We start from the raw sequence: 21,273 nt of genomic DNA, 5'->3' as shown, positions 1-21,273 counted from the left end.
TTACAGAATAATTTAGGTCAGAAGAGGCCTATGTCATCTAGCCCAACCTCATGCTCAAAACAGTACAAACTTCAAAGTTAGCAACTGTTAAACTTTCTTATATTCTTCTCCATTTACCATGCATTCCTCTCTTTTTTTCTCTAAACGTGTTCTGTGTTTCCGTCCCAACCGCAGGATTTTCTTCCAGGTGTAGTAGTATTCCACACATTGTGCAACCGTCTTAGACTTAACCTGTAGTTAAGGAATTGCAGAAATAGTCCGATCTTAGTTTCTCATTTTAATTCAAGACAAGTTTAATAGATCCCGAGAGGCAGGTTTTGTTTATCAAACGTTCAAATGGAGTAATAAAGTCAATTTAAATACAACACAAAAAGTCTTGCAGAATCATTTTGTTAATTATTGCTTTTCAGTCAAATTTGTGTTGACTGTTTCAGCTTCAGTACATTTTTCTGAGATCCTCTAGACTCTAGTCAGAGAGTGACCAAGAAAGTACATTTATAGCTCAAGCGTACAATACCACTGAGAATTAAGACTTGGTTCCCATAAACCCAAATGTTTTCCAACATTTTAGCTAACAGCAAGGGGATTTACTTCTGCCCCGAGACAGACACAACTCATCTTTTCTGCTTTGTGACAGAACGTGAAAATTAAGCCCAAACACGTTCTCTCTTTATGAGCACATTTCAACCCCTTCTGGTGCGAGCTCAGTGCCTGTGACACGGGCAGCTTTCAACAAACTGCCGGGGAACATGAAGGCACTGGGGGGCACCATAACTGGGGAGCCTTGGATTTCTGATGTGCCAACTTTTAAATTTAACAAGAGGAACACATTATTTTTATCTTTTTACCAGTGCTGCAGTTGCATGCATAGGTACAGCAAATGGAAAACCCCACTGACAGCACCCTTCTACCTGCTGCTGCGTCTATGCCTGCAGTAAGCGGGTCTGTCACTGGAGGGAAGATGAAGGGGAGCAGAATGCAGCAGATGGAAGCAAACAGTTAACAGAACAGAAACAACCTTACCATTTTCTGTACAAATATAAAATCTTTGCTGTAGGTGGACAGTGCCTCTTTGAACAGCCTCCTTTCTTGATGTGTCCATTTGTCAGAGCCTTAAAAAAAACCAAAAACACACACACAGTGAACTCACTATAAACAACAAAAACCTTCCACCTTTATGCTGAAGTAATATCTGGACCAAAAACTGGGAAACCTGAAGCACAGGCTGGCGATTGCTGCCACGCAAACTAAGTCTGGCTGTGCTGACTCCGGCCTGAAGCCCACCTCAGCAGCACTTCATCTCCAGCAGCAGCCCCAGGCAGTTGCCTAGGAAACAGTAAGATCAGGGCAAGCAAATACAATGCCTCTCCCTAATTCTTCCTAACCTCTGACCATTTATGGCTCAGGGGATTTCCTGAATCTGCTGGAATTTGCTTATGTGGTAACCAACCTTCTAAGTGCTGACCCACTCTTCCTTTCAATTAATTAAGTCTCTTGCATCCCCAACATACTTTGCCAAGGGGGCTTTGCAGATCACTAAACCATCTCCATGTAGGATCCAGCTCCTCTTCTTTGATTCCTGGCTCCCAAGTAGCTTCACTGGATGACCCCTCATTGTTCAAGTGGAAAAGAGAAATGAACCCATTCTCTACCAGCATCTGCACGCTATTGAGGATTTCATGTCCCTTCTGTCACTTTCTTTCCCCTCCTGAAGAGGCCAAGATGCTTCAATGCCTTTGGTCACGACTGTTGTTCCTCTCCGAACCTTTTCAGTACAAAAACCCCCATCTAGTGATGAAGGGAACAGAAAGGCTGATAATAATCCACAGACGTGCACACTGGCACCACCACGTGCTCTATTCTCTTAACATCTGACTTGTGCCTTTTTTTTAAACTGCTGTAAAGTACAGAGCTGATGTTTTCATACAACTACCATCATAATCCCAAGGTCTCACTCTAATGGATAAGTATCAAGCCAGAGCTCATCATTTTATATGTAATGCTTGTACTGACTAATTCCCATATATGCCACTTTATATTCAGCTTCTCAGAAGTTCAGCTAGCATTTTGTTCTCCAGACAGCAACTCTCAAAAGGTCCTTTAGCAGCTGTTCACTTGCATGGCTTGAGGTAAGAGAAATTCTTTGTGATTGAGGCCACAAGTAGATAGAGATGGCACGGCGGTGTGGAATACGTGCAAAGCGCTTTCTGATCAGTTAATGGAAGCTGTACATAAAGCTTTCATATATTATTATTCTGTTTGCTTCACCAGCCTAACTGCCTATGAAGATGTGAAATCAACACTTAAATTGAAATGAATTTGTGCTTCCTCAGTATCAGTCCTACCGAAGGAACACAGAAGTGCTGTACTGCATCAAACACCCATGTCCTGACTGTAAGAGCGGGTGTTACATACATTAAAGGCAGGGTATGCAAGAAGCCATAAGGCAGACGCCTTTGAAATGACTCAGAGAAGATCCTACCACAGTCTGAGAGTAGCTGAAAGTTTCATCATTAAAAGAAATCCCTAATATTCCTGTCAATGTTACCATTCTCCACAGAAATGCTTGCCTCTGCACTGAACTCAATTAACTAGGGCTTGGCACCGTGTGCGGTATTGAACTCTGCAGGTTACTTATGTCTATAAAGGATATATACATTTTTCATTAACTGCAAATGTTTTGCTTCTCAGTGTCAATTCCCAGGCTCCTAAAAGCCCAGAGCAGGTATCTCACCACTCCGTTATATACTGAAAACTCCAAATTAACTTTTCTGCAGCCTGTTTTCTGTAGGCTTTTCCAGTACTGGCTATAAGCACGCATTAGTTATTTCCACAGAGATTTATGCTAAAGCTCTCTATCTAAGCGTCAGAGAAAAGCACCAGCTTCAAGCTGCAAATTTTATTTATTCTGTTACCACCCAAAGATCTTTTTGCTGACACACTGCCTTGCCATCTTTTCCATCCCAAAACAGTGCCGTTCCCTTTTTACAAAGCCGGCCATTCATTTGCATTTACCCTCCTTTTGAGCAGGGGTAAATGCACTGATCCAGTCCAGGGTCTTGGACTAAAACATTTTAGAAAGCATGAAAACACCACAGGATGGATTTTAGTTTTCAGCAATCCTCTCCAGTCACCCTCTCCTGTCTCTACCCCACTCTCCTGAAATAATAATAATAAAAATCACTTCTATGAACTAATTTTATTGTACATCTATGGCAAATTCAGGCCTTACAGAGTTTCTCCAATAGCTATGGTATTAGCAGAGACCCTTATAAGATTACGAGGGTTAATTGGAAGTAACCTAATTAATAGAATAAATCCTGTGTAGGAAAAGAAACAGAAGAAAAGCTGTTTTTAACTCTGGTTGCTGGGAAACCGCTTTTGCTCTTGTTAGCTTGAGGGAGATATAGAGAACGTGTAGAGAGAGATCTGCAATGCAGCAAGAAAGAATTTTGGACTTTGCAATACAGATCAAATTCTAAAGCTGATCTTTATGCTTAGAGATTATCGATTTTATCTGCCATATTAAAATACTGGTTTTGAACTGATTTAACTGATTGTTTGAAAAAAATATATTCTATGGACCGGGGGTCTTTAGGCCCAATCTGTGGGTTTCAAGGGAACCACACCTCCACTTGTGAGCCCCCTCGAGAAGCAGCTCAAATCCATTACATGTCACATACACTGGGTCTGAGCCTCACACCATCACAGCACCTATCAAAGTTTTCAGACTGCCTGAAGTTCAGACACCACTTCTCCTGTCTCAAGTTGTGCCAGAGGAGGTTCAGGTTGGACATTAGGAAGAATTTCTTCATGGAGAGGGTGGTCAAGCACTGGAATGGGCTGCCCAGGGAAGTGGTGGAGTCCCCATCTCTGGAGGTATGTAAGAGATGCGTGGACATGGCACTAAGGGCCCTGGGTTTGTGCTGGGACTCAGCAAGTTAAGATGATGGTTGGACGTCTTGAAGGTCTTTTCCAACCTGGATGATGCTATGATTCCTGCAATTCTCACTGCACGAGAACTTCAGACCTGAGAAATTTTGCTGCTAAAATGAAAAACCATTCAAACATCTGTAAAAGTGCTCCTCTTGTATGAGGTACGTGCTCCCTCTCTCTTCCTTAATGCACCATCCTGGCAGATGGCAAAGCATTAGGACATAGAGGTTAGGGTGTTCTTCCAAGCAGCCCTAGATCAACATGCCCAGCTCTCTTGGTGGACAACAGAAACATCTGAAGTTTTACAACTTGCTTCCCCTCACAAACCAACAGGTTTCAAGGACGAAGGTTTCACTGGCATCCCTGCCCATGGCAGGGGGTTGGAATTAGATGGTCTTTAAGGTCCCTTCCAACTCGAGCCATTCTGTGACTGTATGATGAGCTATCACTCACATCTTTATTCTAGGGCAATGCATAGGATGAGTGTGGATATTTATTATTTGTGCTACCACCTGATCCTCAGGAGTCAGTGCCGTGCTCTGTTTTGGTCTACTCCAGCTTTAACAGTGGCTGTGCCTGTTAGCTGTGATTTCTGAATACAGAGCAGAAAGCCCAATGAGTTTTCTGAAACAAATGCAACTTGAAGTTATATAAAGCTATTCACACACTAGATTTTGAGAAATCCACATACGTCTTGAGTGCCTGATTATCAACCACAAAATCTATTATTCAAGAGCTGCATGGTGCTAGAGCTGAGCTGTCAATGTAAGGTGCAATCACATGTTGCATTCAAGAGCACTAGTAAGTAATGCTTCTCTTGTCGTTTTATGGCAGTGAAACCTAGGCTGGTGAGATTTTGTTTCATGCTGTGATAAGCAGACAAACTTCCTTTTCTGCTTAAGAAATAAATTAGTTATTTCTTATACTACTTATAATACTGTTACTCTAATGTCCAGAGCTCTCTGCTAGTTAACAAGGATTAGCATCATCTCATGTGAAAGATGAAACTAAAGTCTCTCCTGGCTCCTCCCAGCATCACAACAGAATACTTTCTGAAACTACTGTGAGCTTGCTTCAGCTTAAACTATCCCCCCTCTGCCACACAGGCAGTATTTTCTCATCTGTTCATTCTGCCAGTTCATCCTCTCACTGAGGATGAGGTTGCTGGGATATCCTTCATCCCCCTACTCTCCTCCCTCGGACCACATCACACACGTGCTTTGGTGTTCTCCCTCCAGACATGAACGCTCAGGGACCTGGTTACAGCTCCTGGCCGACATCCTCCTCCTCCAGCCAGCTCCACGTCCATTCTTAGGACTGCAGTGGAGCTGCCTTCAAAGGCAGTAGGCATCTCCCCCAGCCAAGACTCAAACCTGACCTTCACCTTTATTCACTCCTGTTACCAGCGGCCATCAGACATACTTCTGTACTGGTTCTCAGGCCTCAACTAGGAGTTCTTTGCAGAAGAGTCCTTGCTGCTTGGGAATCCCTGCAGTGAGCTGCTACAGCCAGCAAGTAGCTTGTTTTTGTACTTATGTGGCACAGTGACTACAACGGGAAATGAGTATATGGCCCTGAATATTGTGACTGACCAACCACCAGAAGATTCTCGGCTTGTTTCCTGCTGAGCCAAAACTGGAGGTAAAGTCTCAAGTCTCTTAAGTAAAACCCTGCTCTGTGTTAAAGCAGTTGCCAGTCACTGCAAAGCCCAGAGCAATAATATGGAGGGCTGCAGAGGAGAGACGTGTTACCTTGAGCTATGCTTAGGTGACAAAACTGAAGCCCAATAACTTTAACGCCACCCTGTGTATGTCACAGAGCACTTCTGCCTCAAAACCAAAATGAGGTTATTGCTGTGTTTGTTAAAGCTGTCACCACCGCAAACCTGTTTCTTTTAGGCTGTATCCATGCCAAGAGAGGCTCTGTATTCAGCACTAAGACACTGGCGAGAGTTATAGCGCTGTCTTTTTGGACGGATGCTCATGATTATCACATTCCCTTATCATGCACCATCACATCAAAAGAGAAAGGCATGACAGCAGACAGTTACACAGCACAGGAAGACGACCTTATTGCTATTAAATCAATCATGTATGAATAGAAGCAGTTTTAAAGGAAGATCAACAAATTAAATTTTAGTTAAAAGAAAAAAGAAAATACTCCAGGCAGTTTATAATCTGCAGAACCCTACACAGGAACATGACTACAAGGTTTCTGTCTGTCATTAGTCAGGTAAAACTGCCAAACTCGTAAATGAAAAGCTGGATGTACCACACAGCACTGTCCACATCGCCCTCTGTCAGAGGCTGCCATCCCTGCAGCAGACAGCAGAGAGAGCAGTGCAACTCCGCGCACCGGACGGGGATGCCAACCTCGGGCTCTGTGTACCAGCAGATGCAGAGATCACAAGGAAACCTACCGGCGTAGTGGTAATTTGCCAAAGGATGACACTTCAATCTCACTGGCTTCCTCAACAGCAGCTTCTCAAGAGTAACCTAAATGAATAAGCAGAAGGAAAAAAAAAAATTAGCACATGCAGTCAGTTGCTGCATACAACTGCATTCAGGAGACTACTTGGTAAGATATTAAATAATGTTATCTTTTTTTGTTGTCACACAAAACTCACACCAAATTACTCCAAGGCCCTTTAACACTGTAGCTCACATAAGAGCACCCAGTGCACACCTCTCCAGCCTTCATTAGCATAAATGTGGCTATTAGCAGCTTGCAGCAACTCCCTCCCTCCCGATTGTCACAGACAAATATGATCATAGTGTTTAACTTGATATTATTAATTAATATTAATATTTAATGGTTGATTTGGTAGCATTGTTTTAGAACACCTGTTTAAGTCACCATCTGTCAGGAATGACAACAAGTATAGTTAATTCTCCTTTGGATCAGGGAGAAAGATGATTTGTACATTCCTGATTTTTTTTCCCCCAGATGATGCATATTCCCATACAGCAAATGTCGAATCCTGACAATAAGACTCAGATACCTGTCTCAGAGCCCCCAGATACAACTAATGGAGCCTGACAGAAGTGGGATGCAAGTTAAAGGACACCATATTAGCCTATCTTGTGAGATTCATTCCAACCCCGTGTTCCGTTGCATTTTATTTTAAACTGGCTCTCCAGGAACTGGGGCAGGACCTTGTCTTTCCTTAACACTGGGCAAAAGGGATGTTTTGCCTCTTAGTAATGTTCCCGTCACAAAGCTAATGCAAACATTTGAAATGCATCATTTGTATGAGAACTGTATGCAATTACCTCACAGTACCAAATAAACAAGTAGATGTGATTGCTGCTAAAATATATATATATATATATTTTTTTTTTTATAAGGGCTAGAAGAAGACTAAGCTCTCTCTGACCACAAACCCTGTGAACTATCAGGTCTGGAGAAAGCACTGGGAGACAAAGTCCCAAGGCTATAAACCAAGCAATCTTATCTATCTGAAATATACAGTAAGCCTTCAAAGAGGGACTGCTTTGAAATTTAAATTTATTAAAGAATGAAAGGGAAAAGTCATTCCCCAAAAATGTTACAGGATGCTTAAAGCATCACTGCTAATCAATCAGAAATCTCCTTATTATATAACCATATCTAAACCCATTTAATAAAGCATGCTAATTTATCTGCAAAGAGGATCATCTCTCCCGTTTCAGCTTATCTTACCATAATATCTCCTTTTGCCTCAAAGAGGGAGTGCAAAGCATATTCCGAGTTAGTTCCTCCACCAGGTAACACACTGGAACAACTCATATTTAAGAGGTCTTCCACTGTTAGAAACAAGTCAACATTTTACTGCTAATACTGTACCAGTCAGTTAAACAACCCGAGCCAATGATTCTGTAACTACAGACAACGTAGTTCAGGGCAGCAGCTTTCACGTTTTCCCTCCCCAGGGTAATTTTTCTCCTGGTTTTAGGATCACTCACTGGGGAGGGGACGTGACTGGATTTTCAGAGCATGTCCCTGGGATGTGATGGAGTATTATAAAGCCAGAGGCAGAGACCTGGCTGTGAGCAGTGGCTTGCACAGATAGATATGGTCAGTGGTGCTGCTGCACCAAGAAAGCTCCAGTCAGGGCAGAGGAACAGAAATGAATGAACTACACTTGAGCAGGAATAAACTCTGTTCAGGACTGTAGTAATCAATAACACCATCAAATTTCATCTCTATTATGGTCCCAGGAGAGGCCTAGGAACCAAGAGCTGCCTCTCACCTGTGATCTCTGCCCTTACCCCAGGCAGTGCAGTGCCCAGAAATCTCTTCCCAGCAATAACCTTTCCCTGTTGGCTGCCAGAGAACATTTCATCCACATTAAAGGCCCAGAATGTTGCTCTGAATCTGTAACATGCAGTTCTGGTCTTCTGCCCTGAGTTCTCAGTAATTAACACTCTCTTGAATGTTTTGTACAGTATACAAATGAGAAATCGATGGGAATTTCTTCAGCAGGCAGAGGGTGATGTACGGGTGTTTAGAACAGCAAGTCATCATACCCCTTTGTTGGAAGACTTTGTTCTCCAGTTCTGGCCATGGTTTCCAAACCAAAGTAGCCTTGTGCACATCTTTGTCCATTAGCAACCTGTCCTGCAGCTCAGGAATATCAGCCTGGAACCTGGACCCAATATTGATTCGTCTATAAGAACAAACAAACAAACAAGTATTCAAGCACGCAACATGCAGAAAAAAACGGAAGTCACATTAGCGTTCACTTTGTTCCCAACAAAACTTTTATTACACTGGAGCGGCAGGAAATTGTGTCAGACTGCTTTACGCAATGCTTTGCTCTCAGTGGGATAAGTATTTTGAATATTAGAGAGAACTGATCTCTCGGGGGGAAACCAGAATTTCCATACACAATTTAAACTATATTGAGACACCGTACCTTACAGATAAAGAAAACCCAAGCTGGTATATATACATGCTGAGCAGCAAAGAGGCTGGGTGCAGGAAATGCTAGCTTTCTGTTCCATAGAGAATGGGACTCTGGCAGAAAGCAGAGACATTACTGCTTCAGAAGGGGGGTAATGTTGTTTGCAGACTGCCCTGAGGAACCTACCAGATGACACCTCTCTCCAAAGCTCCACAGAGAGTATCTACATATATGTATATATATAAAATAGCAAAAGTACTGGAGCAGCATATGTTCTCCTTGTGACCCTTTCTCCAGCCATCATTAACTGTTTTCCGCCTTCAGTGGCTCCCACCAAGCATTTCAGAACCACGACACCCACATCTCCCACGGGCGCTTTGCTCCAGGAGTCCTTGGCCATCACGCCGAGTACCCTTAAATGCATCCAGACTAACATACATCCAGGCAGCCGAACACTACCTGTCCGGTTCAAAATATTTCAGGGCACGCACTCTAGGTTGGAGCTAGTCTATAAAAGCAGTGACAAAAGCAATATTGTTTTTCTTACGGTTCAACAGTCTGTTCTCCAGGCCCAGGCGTCACTGGAATGACACTTCCATCAATACTATCTGAAACAGAGATTGGAGTGCGGGGTGATTATAACATATTTTGGTAACAACAGTATCCCTGCTGATGCTCCACCACCCAGGCTATTTTGCCACCTTCCTATTAACATCCTGCAGGAATCGGTGAGACATCAGGCTACATCTGGGAGAGCTAGCAGCACCTGGGATGTGTTTGGCTCAAAATTACCTAGTTCCTGCATAATCGGGTGTACTTCTCGTGTAAAAGAGTAGTCAGGCGCAATACACAGGGTTAAGTAATAGCTGAGAGGCTAAAACAAGTTCACTTTAAAGCACATACCATCAACAATAACTCTATACTCTATAACTCTATGTTCTCTATACTCTGCTGGTCTGGAGGAGAACATTAGTCAGGGTGGTAAAACAGCTGAACACAAAGAGCACACAATGATTTAGGTTCCTTAAAGCAATTCTTACTTTGGCTTTTGTAGCTGTAGCTCTGCAATACCTCCCCTCCACCTTTGACTGTACCGATCAACGCTGCACCTCTGATGTACCTTCATTCATAGCTACAGCATCTTCTGGCTTGTTTGCCATGCAGTCTTTCCCCCTTTCAGAAAAGCTATTGCTTTAACTCTTCCTCACTCTCTCTCCTACCTGACCTACAGTTTTGTCCTATTCGACTCACAACTGTAACCACTGCAAGTCAGAAGTGCTGATACTTCAACTGTTCTGAAAACATCTTTTCACTGAAGCACTGAGAACATCTTTTGTGAGATGAAATGATTTTGTAAATAATTCTACAGCAAAATGCAACCCCAACCCTCCAGTCAGGAGTTTCCATTTTGCTTTGGTTTTTGAGGAAACTAACAACTAGATTTTAATGAGGTTATGAGAAGACAAAAGATTCGTGCACAAACTACTTTCCTGAAGGTGGACATGGCCAGTCCTGATTTCTATTTCCCAATTTTCTCCAAAAAAGAGCAGGCAGACAGGAAGGACAACGTAAGATAAATCTGTGAGTCTACTCATGCCTACCCCAAAGCATGACAGGCTATGGCATTTACCTTTGCTGCCTCCAACAAAAAGCCACCCAGCATGTTTTTTCATCATTTGAGCAGCACTGGTGTGGTACTGCAGCGCAGAAAGGAGAACAGGGAACCAAAACCACATCAGCATTGGTTAAAAAGAGTTTGTCACATGCTTGTCTCCCAAGCCAGAGTGGCTCTGATGAGAGGAGAGATAGGTAACCAACCTCCAAGAGAGAAGTGGGAAAAGTGACAGGAGCTTCACTTTCTTTGGATTACAGGACACAGGTGGTGGTCTGGTAAGTAAGATTTTAGCTTACTCCTTGCATTTTCGTGCTAATAACCTGCTCATTTTACAAAGCTAAGAAGGAGTTGAAAGAAGGGCAATGGGAGCTCTAAGGTATTGCTATGATAGCACAGGCAACCATCACAAAATACACAAGCCTTTGGTGACCGTGTCTGGAGTGACTCAGAGCACAGTTACCACCTCCTTTCTACTGGGAGGCTTCTTCCATTCTGTTATGGAAAAGTTACCCTTTCTCAATATTTAGCCATAAAGACTGTCTAAATCGTTAAAGGTAACAAATGTCACGCCCACGTCTCTACCACCATGATCAGGTATGGTTAGCCACCTTTTCTTGTGAAGCACCGAAGAAAAACAAAACCCCAAAGCTCAAACTAATCTCTTCCCTCCATCTCAGATGGCCTTGCTGCATGGAGAGGCACAGCAGTCCTTCCTGGAGGCAGCCACGGTGAAAGATCTCGGCCCTTCTCACTGGTTAGGCCCCTCTGTTCACTCCGTGCTTGTAACACCACCGCTCCCAAATCCAATGCAAAACCACTGAGGAAGACAGACTTGTCCTGTGACATAACACAACCAGCCACACGCCTGCTCACACATAAAACCCTCAGTGTGGAACCACCAGGAAAGAGCTCGGCGCTGTCTGCTACACGCTGCCCCCCTGTAAACCCAGCACTTACTGGACCGACACAGGAGCACCCGTGGAGTGGGTGTGAGCGGCGTAAGCGGCAGCTGAGCGTGCGAGGTGCTGTGAGATGACGTGATGACGCTGCTGAAGAGCCCGGAGCCTTGCCGAACGGGACTAAGCATTGGTGGTGGAGTGTAGGGGGGGAGCTCGTGCGGCCGGTCCAGCAGATGATCTCCGAGGATGCGGGGAGAGCGGAGCTGACTCTGGTACAGCATGGCACCGGAGTGGGACATGCTGAAGTTGAAGGAAGGAGGAGGTATGAAGAGAGGTTCGGGTCTGTGCCGATACTTCTTCTTGTCCTGCAATGGTTTTAAGTTTTCTTCCAATTTTGAAGCACTTTGATGAGGTTTTTTGCTGATTTCCTAAAGGAAAACATACGGAACTGTAATATTTAGCCATGCTTACATGTGGTTTGCATTGAACGCAATCCCCTGCAGCCTAGGGCACAGAATACAGCCACAGAAATGCTGTTACCAGCAGGCAGTTATTCAGGTACTGGTCAGTACGGTATCTGGTCCTACCCAGAAACCACAGAGGAAAGAGGAGAGCCTGGAAGAATTACCCTCACCTCCCACATGGATCCCTCTGGGTCAAGGCAGGGCTGAGCTGGAGGCACAGACCTGGAGAGGCTGCAGCCAGCTTTTGAAGGTGCAAAGAGCAGCCCCCTCAGGCCACGGGTCTCCCACACCCTTCAGCTCCACCTGAACACCCTGGGCACTTTAATTTGCACTGAGTACACAAAGGCTATTGCAAGTTGCTTCACTATCCAGCCACAGTTTATTAGGAAGTTTATACGAGATGTTTTCCAATGCATTTATTTTGTTTGACTAGGAAGGACGTATGAGCTCAGTGAAATTACTGCAGCACTCAGCAGCAGGAAAGGAAGAAAAATGTAATAAATTCAAATTCTTCGCCTCTTATCACTACATTCCCATCAGCTTGAGCACAGTCCAGCTGCAACAAATCCTGAATTTAACTCTCTCCTCTTTTCTTGGAGGAAAAAAAGGGTAGTAGATAACCATTTGGGAAATTCAGGCATTCAAACACTCCTCAAATTTGAAGGTTAAAAATCATTTAATACTAAATCCCTAGAAATCACAGAAAGCAGAAGATACAACAGTTGTGCAAACCTAGGATCTGGCTATCCTGAGGGTGGGTAAGAAATAGGTTTTCAGATTATGCTTTAAAAATGTACAGAAGCTGGTAGATGAACACAGTAGTAAATACGCTGCTTTAAGGTGCACAGATTGGAGATCTATGATTAAACTGGAAAGCGGAAGAAAATTTTTGACAGACAAAACAGGGTTACTCCAGAATGTCTGCATCATCTATAAGTACTATTACTATGTAAAAGAATTACTACCATGTATGTTTATACAATATATATCTTTACACCATGGGTGGTTCCTGAGAATCACATTCACCCAATAAAAATCATGTTAAAGAAGCATTAGCACTGTCACCCTTTATCCCTTACATTAATGTGTTCCAGCTTGTGGAAATGTTTTTGATTACAGAGGTCCTGTCCTCTCTGTTAGATCATGGCTGTATCCTCTCCAACAGCTGTTGATGGTTTTGCTCTCCAAATAAGTTAAGTTTCAGAAAATTTTTCCTTTAGCAGAAGAAAAAGTGCAGCTTTGCAGAGAATTTTACAAATAACGAGCATTCAGAACAGCAAGAGGGTAAGGGTTACCTATAGTCACAGACAGCCCGCCACGATGGTGAGCATTTAGCGTTCACAGAGGTGAAAGTGTAAAGACTCTAAACTTAAGAAAACAACAACAAACTAGCAACCCCTCCAACCCCCCAAAAAAATATAAGTCCAGATCTATGTATTCGATTAAAGGCTTGTTTTGTTCTGCTCTTTAAATGTGAAAGAGCTGGCATTCTTCTCACTAGTGTAAGATCAACTAACCAGCCAAGGTGACATCTCAAACAGTTAAGTATACCTAAGTACACCAACACTCTTTTCAAAAAAGGCCACACTGAATATTCAAGGAGATCTTGGTGTCCATGGATTTTCAGTGCAGAATCACCTCAACACTACCCTGAAGCTCCAGAAACTTATGTCCATTATTCAAGAATTTATGCTTCCACCTGCCCCAGCTCAACAAATCCACTCTGGGTAGACCCTAATGGACCTCACTTGACTGCTGGGTTCACCACACCCAGCATCCCATAGTCTTGCTGAAGACTTACGTCCTTCTGCTGCTTGACTTCTACTGATTCCATGAATTTGTGAGCAATTTTCTGGGCAGCTCAAAGCACAGTGCAAATGCAACATGGCTTCAGGTCTTTGGTTAAAGAAGAAAATTAGTCTCCAATGGCACAATACCTTTACAGAAGAAAAGAGAACTACAGATCTTCTGGTGTTTGAATGTTTCCAATGCTGCTACTTAAATAAAAGACAGGATCTAGGATCTAAACTCAGGAAACTGAATTTAGTTTGCTTGGGCAATAACAAAGACTACCAAGCTTAATTTTGAGTGAATGAACATGCATTTAGCCAAACTCTGGCAGATTTAATCACAGTCATTTTATAAACGTTGCAGAAATACACAAGCCCAAGCCACCTACTCTGATGTCTCTAGAGAAGATCTCCCACTCAGTGCTCATGGATTCAGAAAAGACTGTCCCTTTCCTCTCCACAAACTAGAAATAGAAAAGAGAAACTGCACTGGCAAGTTACAAGCTAAGTACTGTGAGATGCTGGTTTCCACAGTAGAGTGGAAGTTTGTGTGTAAAATTTCCATCTGAGAGGAAGAGAGTAAAGATTTTCTGTGTATTTAAATTAGCGGGCATCTCTGAGTGAAGGGTGAGGGGAGGGTGATAAATATACAAATACTACAAAGAGCCACCCATGATGGTGTATGCTGTCCCCTCATTTAGCCATCTGACTGGTGAGAAAATAAAAATCACTGGAATATCTCTCCACATTATTATATAGATAATATTATGGATAAGTAGAGTACTTCTACTCCCCAGTAATCCCTTATCATGGCGTAGTCTGCGAGCACAGATTCAAAACAATGAGCAGCATCTATTCCTGGACTGGACTGTGAACAAAATAATACTGCTTGCTCCAGGACTCTTCAGGAAAACAATAAAGAGCGTTCTCACATCTCATTCAAGGGCTCATCAGTTCCTCGTGCTACTTGACAATTTCAGTTTTATGAGCGAAATGAAAGCACTATGCACAGCCATTTTTCCTATGTCAGAATTCCCAATGATTAACCCTTAGATCTGATGCATGCAGAAGGAAAGGGAAAAATGACTTCATTTTAAAACTCCGAGTCAGCAAGCTTCATATTGGCTCACAGCACGCACTAAGTACGGCACAGTGCCTTCCTATCTACAGCTGAAATGAGAAGCACATATATCTGACTCAAAAAACAGGAAGAAATAAAACTGCCGAATTTAAGCAATAACATAAAAACAAAGCAGCCTGAAAAGGAAAAAACAAAAACAGTAAAAAGATACTAAATCCCTTTGTTCTAGTGGGATAAAAAGAATATCACATTCCAATTTCAAATGGCTTATTTTCAGCTAAGTCTTGATTCCCCAGTAAAGAGAAAATTAGTATTTTCAAAGGACCGAGGAAGAAATGATACAATGCCACGGCCTCTTTTTGTTTTTTAGGCATCATTAGGATTCCAGAAAATACTCTAAAACACGGGCATTTTAGAACACAGCAGCACTACAAGCAAAGGGATTTAACAAGCACAGCACGGTTAGTGGCAAGAAATGCAGCACTCACAGAGGACGAGCAGGGGTTGGCCACTTTTGGACTGCACGGTGGAGAGTAAGTCATCTTCACGAGAACGGGCATCTCATCATCTGACACAGAGTTGGCAGGCTTGTCTTTGACTGTGGCAGTGCTGGCAGAGGGCTGCGTGCTGGGCTCGGGTGACAGAAGCTTTACAGGGACAGACACGGGCATGATGATGGGCGCGAGGCTATCCACCTCTTTAGGCAGCAGCTGCTGTGGTGGTTTCTCTCCTTCATCCTGTACAGACAATTAGAGGCTTTCAGCCCGAGTGAGGGAGGGCTGCTTCTGGATCGGTAACTACACAACGTATGCACCGTGGCTGAAAAGAAGTGGCCAGGGTTACAAAACACACAAGAGCCTTGCTTCTTGGACTCTGTTTGCCTTGAACAAAGTTGGCAGATTACTTGCAACTCCTATACAGGATTTAGCCTCGGTGATAAACAACCACATTAAGCATCTTTACAGATCACTCACAGAATGGGCAATGAAGATGTGCCCCTTTTTTTAGATCTCTATAAACGCAGAATTCCCCATCACCCACCTAAAAACAAAGAGATACAGATGGTGTAACTGTGGTAGCTCTTTGCCTTCCCGTACTTCTCCCCATCAAGAGAGAATTTTTAACATATCAGGACACTGAAAAACTGATTGACAGGCAAGTTATTTTTATTCAGAACAATTTAAACCCACATTTTTCATTTGGTATTTGTTGATACCTATAGAACTAAAACACTCGGGAAGAAAGCTGTCAAAGATTCAACAATCCTGCTCCTTCAATTAAAGCCTGGGAATGCTTCCAATAAACATCCCTTAGTCATCTAAGTAGTCCAAATGAAAATAAGGAAGACTTGATGTTCCTGATATTTCTAATATAATAAACAAACACAAGGGGAAAAAATCAGAAGCTTGTGCCATGACTTCGTCGTGTGTTTGTAATGTGCAGAGACACAAAGAGGCACAAACGTTGTTCTGTCCTCCACCACTCTCTCACTTTTAAGCAAGACTTCTGGCCTGTAAATTAGCAGAATTCTGTGTATTTCTACTTCCACAGGGTGTGACATAAAACAGCGCCAAGGAGAACAGGTTTTCACAGCAAAGCAAAGCGTGGCAAAGCAAGCAAACATCAACATCGAAAGAAGAGAGTCAAATACTGAAGTAAAATGAACTGCTACCTGTTTGAAGTTAGGAGATGCTCGTACTCCTCCATGAGATCTCATGTGACCATTCAGAGCAGGCAAACTCTTAAACTCCTTCAAGCATATTGAACACGTTAGCTTGTTCTTCACATCAGCTCTCTCAGGAAGTGTTTCTCTGTTCTGGCCACTATTGTTTGTTTTTTATTTGTTTGTTTGTTTTTTAGCATGGAACAGAAGAAGAGACATCAGGTTGGCATGCTCCTTTCATTGCAGAGGAAGCTTTTTTGTTAAGGAAGTCAATAAAATTTTACAGCTAAATGTTTATGAAGCCACAGCTAAGCACATGGTGAGTACTATGGAATACACAGGTGATAACCTAGGCCAGCTGTTCCCAAGATGGGGAGAAGGAAACCTTCAGGTAGGAACTCCCTCTAACACGCTTTTATAAGGTGACCCTTGACATGGGAAAGTCTGAGAAGCCAGGAGATCTATTGTGACAGATCTTCACTTCCCCTCTGTGACAGCACTCAGCGAGTACTTGGATGTACTGCCCCTACTTAGGGCTGGGGGATGGATGCCTCAGCCCTGCAGAGGCAAGACCTTAAGAAAAATAGAAGGTCCCTGCTGCTGAAGATACAAATCTAAATGCATCATCGCCCTTCTCTTACAAATGCAACACCGAGTGCAGGCTGTTCCCCTGCCTGGTTCTTTTTTTATTTTGTTTTTTTTTTGGGGGGGGAAAGACAAAGCGCTTGATTTTATTGCTAGAAGGGTGTGGAGTGTAAAATCACACAAGCTTATATCCACAAAGCTAAAAAAAGATGTTTCTAGAAGAGTAAGATCTATGACCTACCCAGAGTGCATTCTCCTCCCTTTAAGCTGCAGCACTGCTTTGTATTTCTCATATTTAAACCACTAACACAAAATATTAATACCTTTGTTCTGGCGACAGCGGCTGCAGTCTGCCGTCTGACAATTGCACCTGCTATCAAAGGAGGAGAGGGAAAACGATGGGAAAAAGGCAAAAAAGAATTTTTCAGGAAATAGTAATACATAAATGAACATCCTCACAGCTTTATGCATGCATTTTGCGTATGATTTTCTTAATACTACAGGCCTCTGAACTGAGAGCCTTACATGTATCCAGCAAATCAGTGCCCCTGTGAGCATGGCGAGCACGTTTTCTTGCACCCACCTGCTGTTCAAAGCCTTCCCTCTGACCCAGCAGTGTTACTTTTGGAAACAAGGAGCTAAGTCTTCCTGCACATTCAGCCCTCAGGCGTCGAAAAAGGAGCAGGAGCACCTTGCTGTAACCGGGTTCCTCCTCCCCTGAACCCAACCCCAAGCTCCCCGAACCCTCTCCGGAGGGAGCCAGCAGCCCCACAGCAGTGGTTTCGTGCTGCTGCCAGCCTGGCCTGTAGCCAAGCCAGCCATGCAGATGGCAAAGTCTGTTACCACAGCTCCCCAAATCACCCAAGCAATGCCCACTGCTCACATCATACCTTCCCGGCTCTCCCGCAGCAGTTTCATTTCCATACCTGGCTGCTCTTCTACAGAACAAGTTTGTCTGAGCAGGGATCTGAAATGCCACCTACCTGAGGCCACCCGGCGCTGGGCGAGTCCTGCTGAGAGCTTTTGTTGTTCAGATGAGCTCCCGAGGGTGGCAAAAGAGTTCGATGAGGGACAGCGTTACCCACAGAGTTGATCTCCGGCCGCGCGGGATCCTCTGCTGTCTCTGGCGGCGTGAGGCCGACGTGGGAGTTCAGAGAGGGAGCTCTGCTCTCACTCGGGTATTGCTTCTGCTGGTCGTGCTGCTGCTGCAGCAAACCCTGCGGGTACAAGTGCCTATACTGCTCGTGGGGGTCCTGGTAGCAATACTGAGGCACCGCTCCCAACTGGATGAGCTGCACAGGATGACTCGGGTCCTGAGGGTACTGGTGGGGTTCGTGCATAGTCTTTGGATCGGGTTCCCGGTGATACGGAGGAAGCTGCAGTTGCATCTGTTGCTGCTGCTGCTGGAGCTGCTGCATGACGGGTTGCGTTTGGTAATACTGAGCTATTTGCATCGGGCACTGCCTCTGCTGCTGCTGCCGAGTTGGCTGTGGCTGCTGCTGCTGGATCTCCTGTATCGAGAGCCGCTGATGTCCCTGCTGTGGCTGAGCGTAGTACTGAGCCTGCTGCAAGTGCTGCATCTGTTGCGGTAGGAGCTGCTGGGACTGCACCTGCTGCACGTGCGTCTGCCCTTGCTGAAAGGCGGAATGCATCTGCATCTGCGATAAATGCTGCTGGTAGTCGTAGTACAACTGTTGGTGCTGCATGACTTGCATTTGCTGCTTTTGCTGTGTGCTTGCAAAATTCTGGTGCGTTTGCTGTGGCACTGGTTGATATCTTTGTACACTGGAAGTTACAGGCTGTTGCTCAACCGCTGGCTTCTGGGACAGCAGCTGCCTGAGCGCGCTGTCACCAGGATTATCCACCATCGTAGACTCGGTGTGCAAAACCTGAGCCATGTTGTTGACTTGAATTCTCAGATTTTGGTTAGCGAATACTTGCGTAAAGGAGTCCAATTTATGCAGGACCCCACTGGTAATTTTTTGCGACCGATTTTCGCTGGGTTGAGAATAAGGATATTGGTATCCGTCATGAGACTCCCCCTGCCCGAGGGGGCTCCACATTGCGCTTTGATTACTCAAATTGTTCCTCGCTGGGACATGGTTTCCTGAGCCAGAATGCGTCCATGTTTGTCTAGGTGTATCCATTGACCCAAGACTTTTTGAACCTACAGGCAAAGCTATACTGTCTCTTGAATCTTGGGGAAACTGGGGGGACAGAGGGGACGCCTGGGGAGCATCCATAACAGATGTCCCGTAACTGTGGTTTAGCGATGGAAGGGAGTTCATTTGGTGCTGTTGGTAGTACAAGTTCTCGTTGCTGTTGGCAGCATGGTTAGTTTTATACAATTGCTGGTCCCCCATTTTTGGTCACTTCTGTTCCAAGCTTACAGGCACGCGAACCATTGAAATCTCTATGAACCCTGAGATAGCTGAGTGAGGGAGGGGAGGGGAGGGGAAGAGAAGCTAGGATTACTTATAGTTCAGCATGTCCGTGTGCATCGCAAGGACTAAGATTTCCTCCAGTCTGTCAGTAATTCCAATCGCAGACTCAATGTTGCTTCACATCTTCAAAAAATGGACCACAGCGCAAATCTTACACAGACCGGTGACAGGTTCAGCGCGCCAGGCACCTGTGGGGCAAGAGAAAGGCAGGGTAAGTGCTGGCTTTCCACATAAACTGTTCTCCTTACTGCCTCAAAACAAACTGCAAAATCTCCTGGTTCAAAACACATAATCATATGCAAAATTGTAGCAGCTGGGCTATTCCAGAGCAGTTAGATTACTTCATCTCATCCCACTATCCTGCTTCTTCTCTAGTTCTCTGATAAAATCGTTCTGCCAGACCCATAAAGGCCCGTTCTTCTAAAACAAGAGTTATTTCTTCCTGAAGTATATGAGCATTCAAGCCATAGCTGGCCACATATTGCTCTCTTGTGACTAGCTTTAGCCAGACAGTTAACTATTGAGCCAAATCACCTTTTCTAGCATTACAGCTTTCTTGTCAGAAGCAACACATCCATTTTCTAGCATAAAATAACAGACGCCTGCACAAAGGCCTGAAAAGAAGGGTAAAAGAAAACCAGGGCTTTCAACAAAGCTGACAGTACTCAGATTAAAAGGACATACAAAGAAAAATAAATGTAATTGCCATCCAGGATTTGCACAGAGCCTTCCACAGCTTCTCACAGCTTTCAGGGTACCTACAGGAAGCATCCACCAGTGGAATGAAAACAAAGCATCACTGAAGAGTAAGATGCAAGACCAATGCTCATTGCTGTGACAGAACAAACAAAAACCCTAAAACAAGTAAATAAATAAATAAAAACACACCCCCAAATCACAAGCACAGTTACCCAAATGCAGCTATGCTTGCAGCTTTCTTTGCTCACCTGTTTGGAATCTGATCAATGCTAAGAGCAAATAAGTCCTTGGAAATCTGTTATGGTCGCTCACCTTACACCAGAAGCACTGAATTCCAGCCTCCCTTCTCCTCTCTTACCTTTCTTCAGTTTGCATTATTTTAACAGACTAATTCATGCTAAATGCAACCATTTATCTTTCTCACCACACAAACTGCAATTCAGAACAACACTTCACCGACGCCTGTACCGTTTTCAATGAACAGCACAACAACAACACAAATGCAGTCACGTTACGAGGCTGTTTCTCCATCCCACAACACGACGCGATCGCTGTGCCTACAATCATCCACATGCAGGGAGGCACAATGTGCCTGCACACACGAGTACGTTTCAACACAAACCGTGATTCTGAACTTGAACAAGAACACAACAATATTAGCCCACAACTTCAACCCTGCCCTTTCACATCTGCCTTTCTACACGTAACACTTTCCATCAAAGGCTCCTTTGTACCAATCTCCTTACCTTTTTTTAACCTAAGAGAATCCTTGATGTGGATGAATAAACGTGAAGCCACAGATACAGACAATTTTAACCATTGCCAGATGCATATTAACGAGTCCTGTGCTAGCAACAGCAAATAAGAGCAATATATAGCTGCGGGCACAAAACCCCCTTTCCGTTGTAGCACAATGTATGACAGAAAACCGTAGCTCCCAAGGAAGAAGGCTTTCAGTGTGTACAGACAGTTTTTGTGTACACCATCTGCAACCATTAGTATGTAACTTTTTCATGTGACTAATAATGGCAGCAAATAATTGCAAGCTTATTTCCCCTTCCAGAAATATGCGTCGCTTCGTATTTGCTCCGCGCACGCTCCCTTCCAGATTTTTATGGATGTACAATTAGAAAAGATAGGAGTCAACAATGAACGGCCAGCCTGCCAACAAGATTTTTTTTAGCCACAACCCAACTTCAAAGACTTCCTATT

The 21,273-nt window shown here is 43.9% G+C and overlaps 1 protein-coding gene across 6 annotated transcripts in view; it reads right to left on the bottom strand.

Annotated features, from left to right (window-relative positions):
* The window catches only part of TRERF1 (transcriptional regulating factor 1), a 98,503-nt gene that overhangs the window by 2,732 nt on the left and 74,498 nt on the right, over positions 1-21,273 (bottom strand). For 4 of the 6 annotated variants that reach the window (XM_084515816.1, XM_084515817.1, XM_084515818.1 and 1 more), the window contains 11 exons: positions 17,902-19,550; positions 17,242-17,291; positions 16,343-16,493; positions 15,159-15,407; positions 11,394-11,763; positions 9,369-9,429; positions 8,445-8,584; positions 7,618-7,721; positions 6,356-6,431; positions 1,024-1,112; positions 118-231 (listed from right to left, as the gene is read on the bottom strand). In XM_084515816.1, the coding sequence (XP_084371942.1) occupies positions 118-231; positions 1,024-1,112; positions 6,356-6,431; positions 7,618-7,721; positions 8,445-8,584; positions 9,369-9,429; positions 11,394-11,763; positions 15,159-15,407; positions 16,343-16,493; positions 17,242-17,291; positions 17,902-19,281 (2,784 nt within the window). In that variant the 5' untranslated portion in view covers positions 19,282-19,550. The remainder of the gene's footprint in view (positions 1-117; positions 232-1,023; positions 1,113-6,355; positions 6,432-7,617; positions 7,722-8,444; positions 8,585-9,368; positions 9,430-11,393; positions 11,764-15,158; positions 15,408-16,342; positions 16,494-17,241; positions 17,292-17,901; positions 19,551-21,273) is intronic. The other 2 variants (XM_084515820.1, XM_084515821.1) reach the window with 2 other exon arrangements.

The sequence above is a fragment of the Aythya ferina genome, assembly GCF_964211825.1.
Source record: "Aythya ferina genome assembly, chromosome: 3".
Taxonomy (NCBI): Eukaryota; Metazoa; Chordata; class Aves; order Anseriformes; family Anatidae; genus Aythya; species Aythya ferina.
This window is presented reverse-complemented; position numbering and strand designations above follow the sequence as displayed.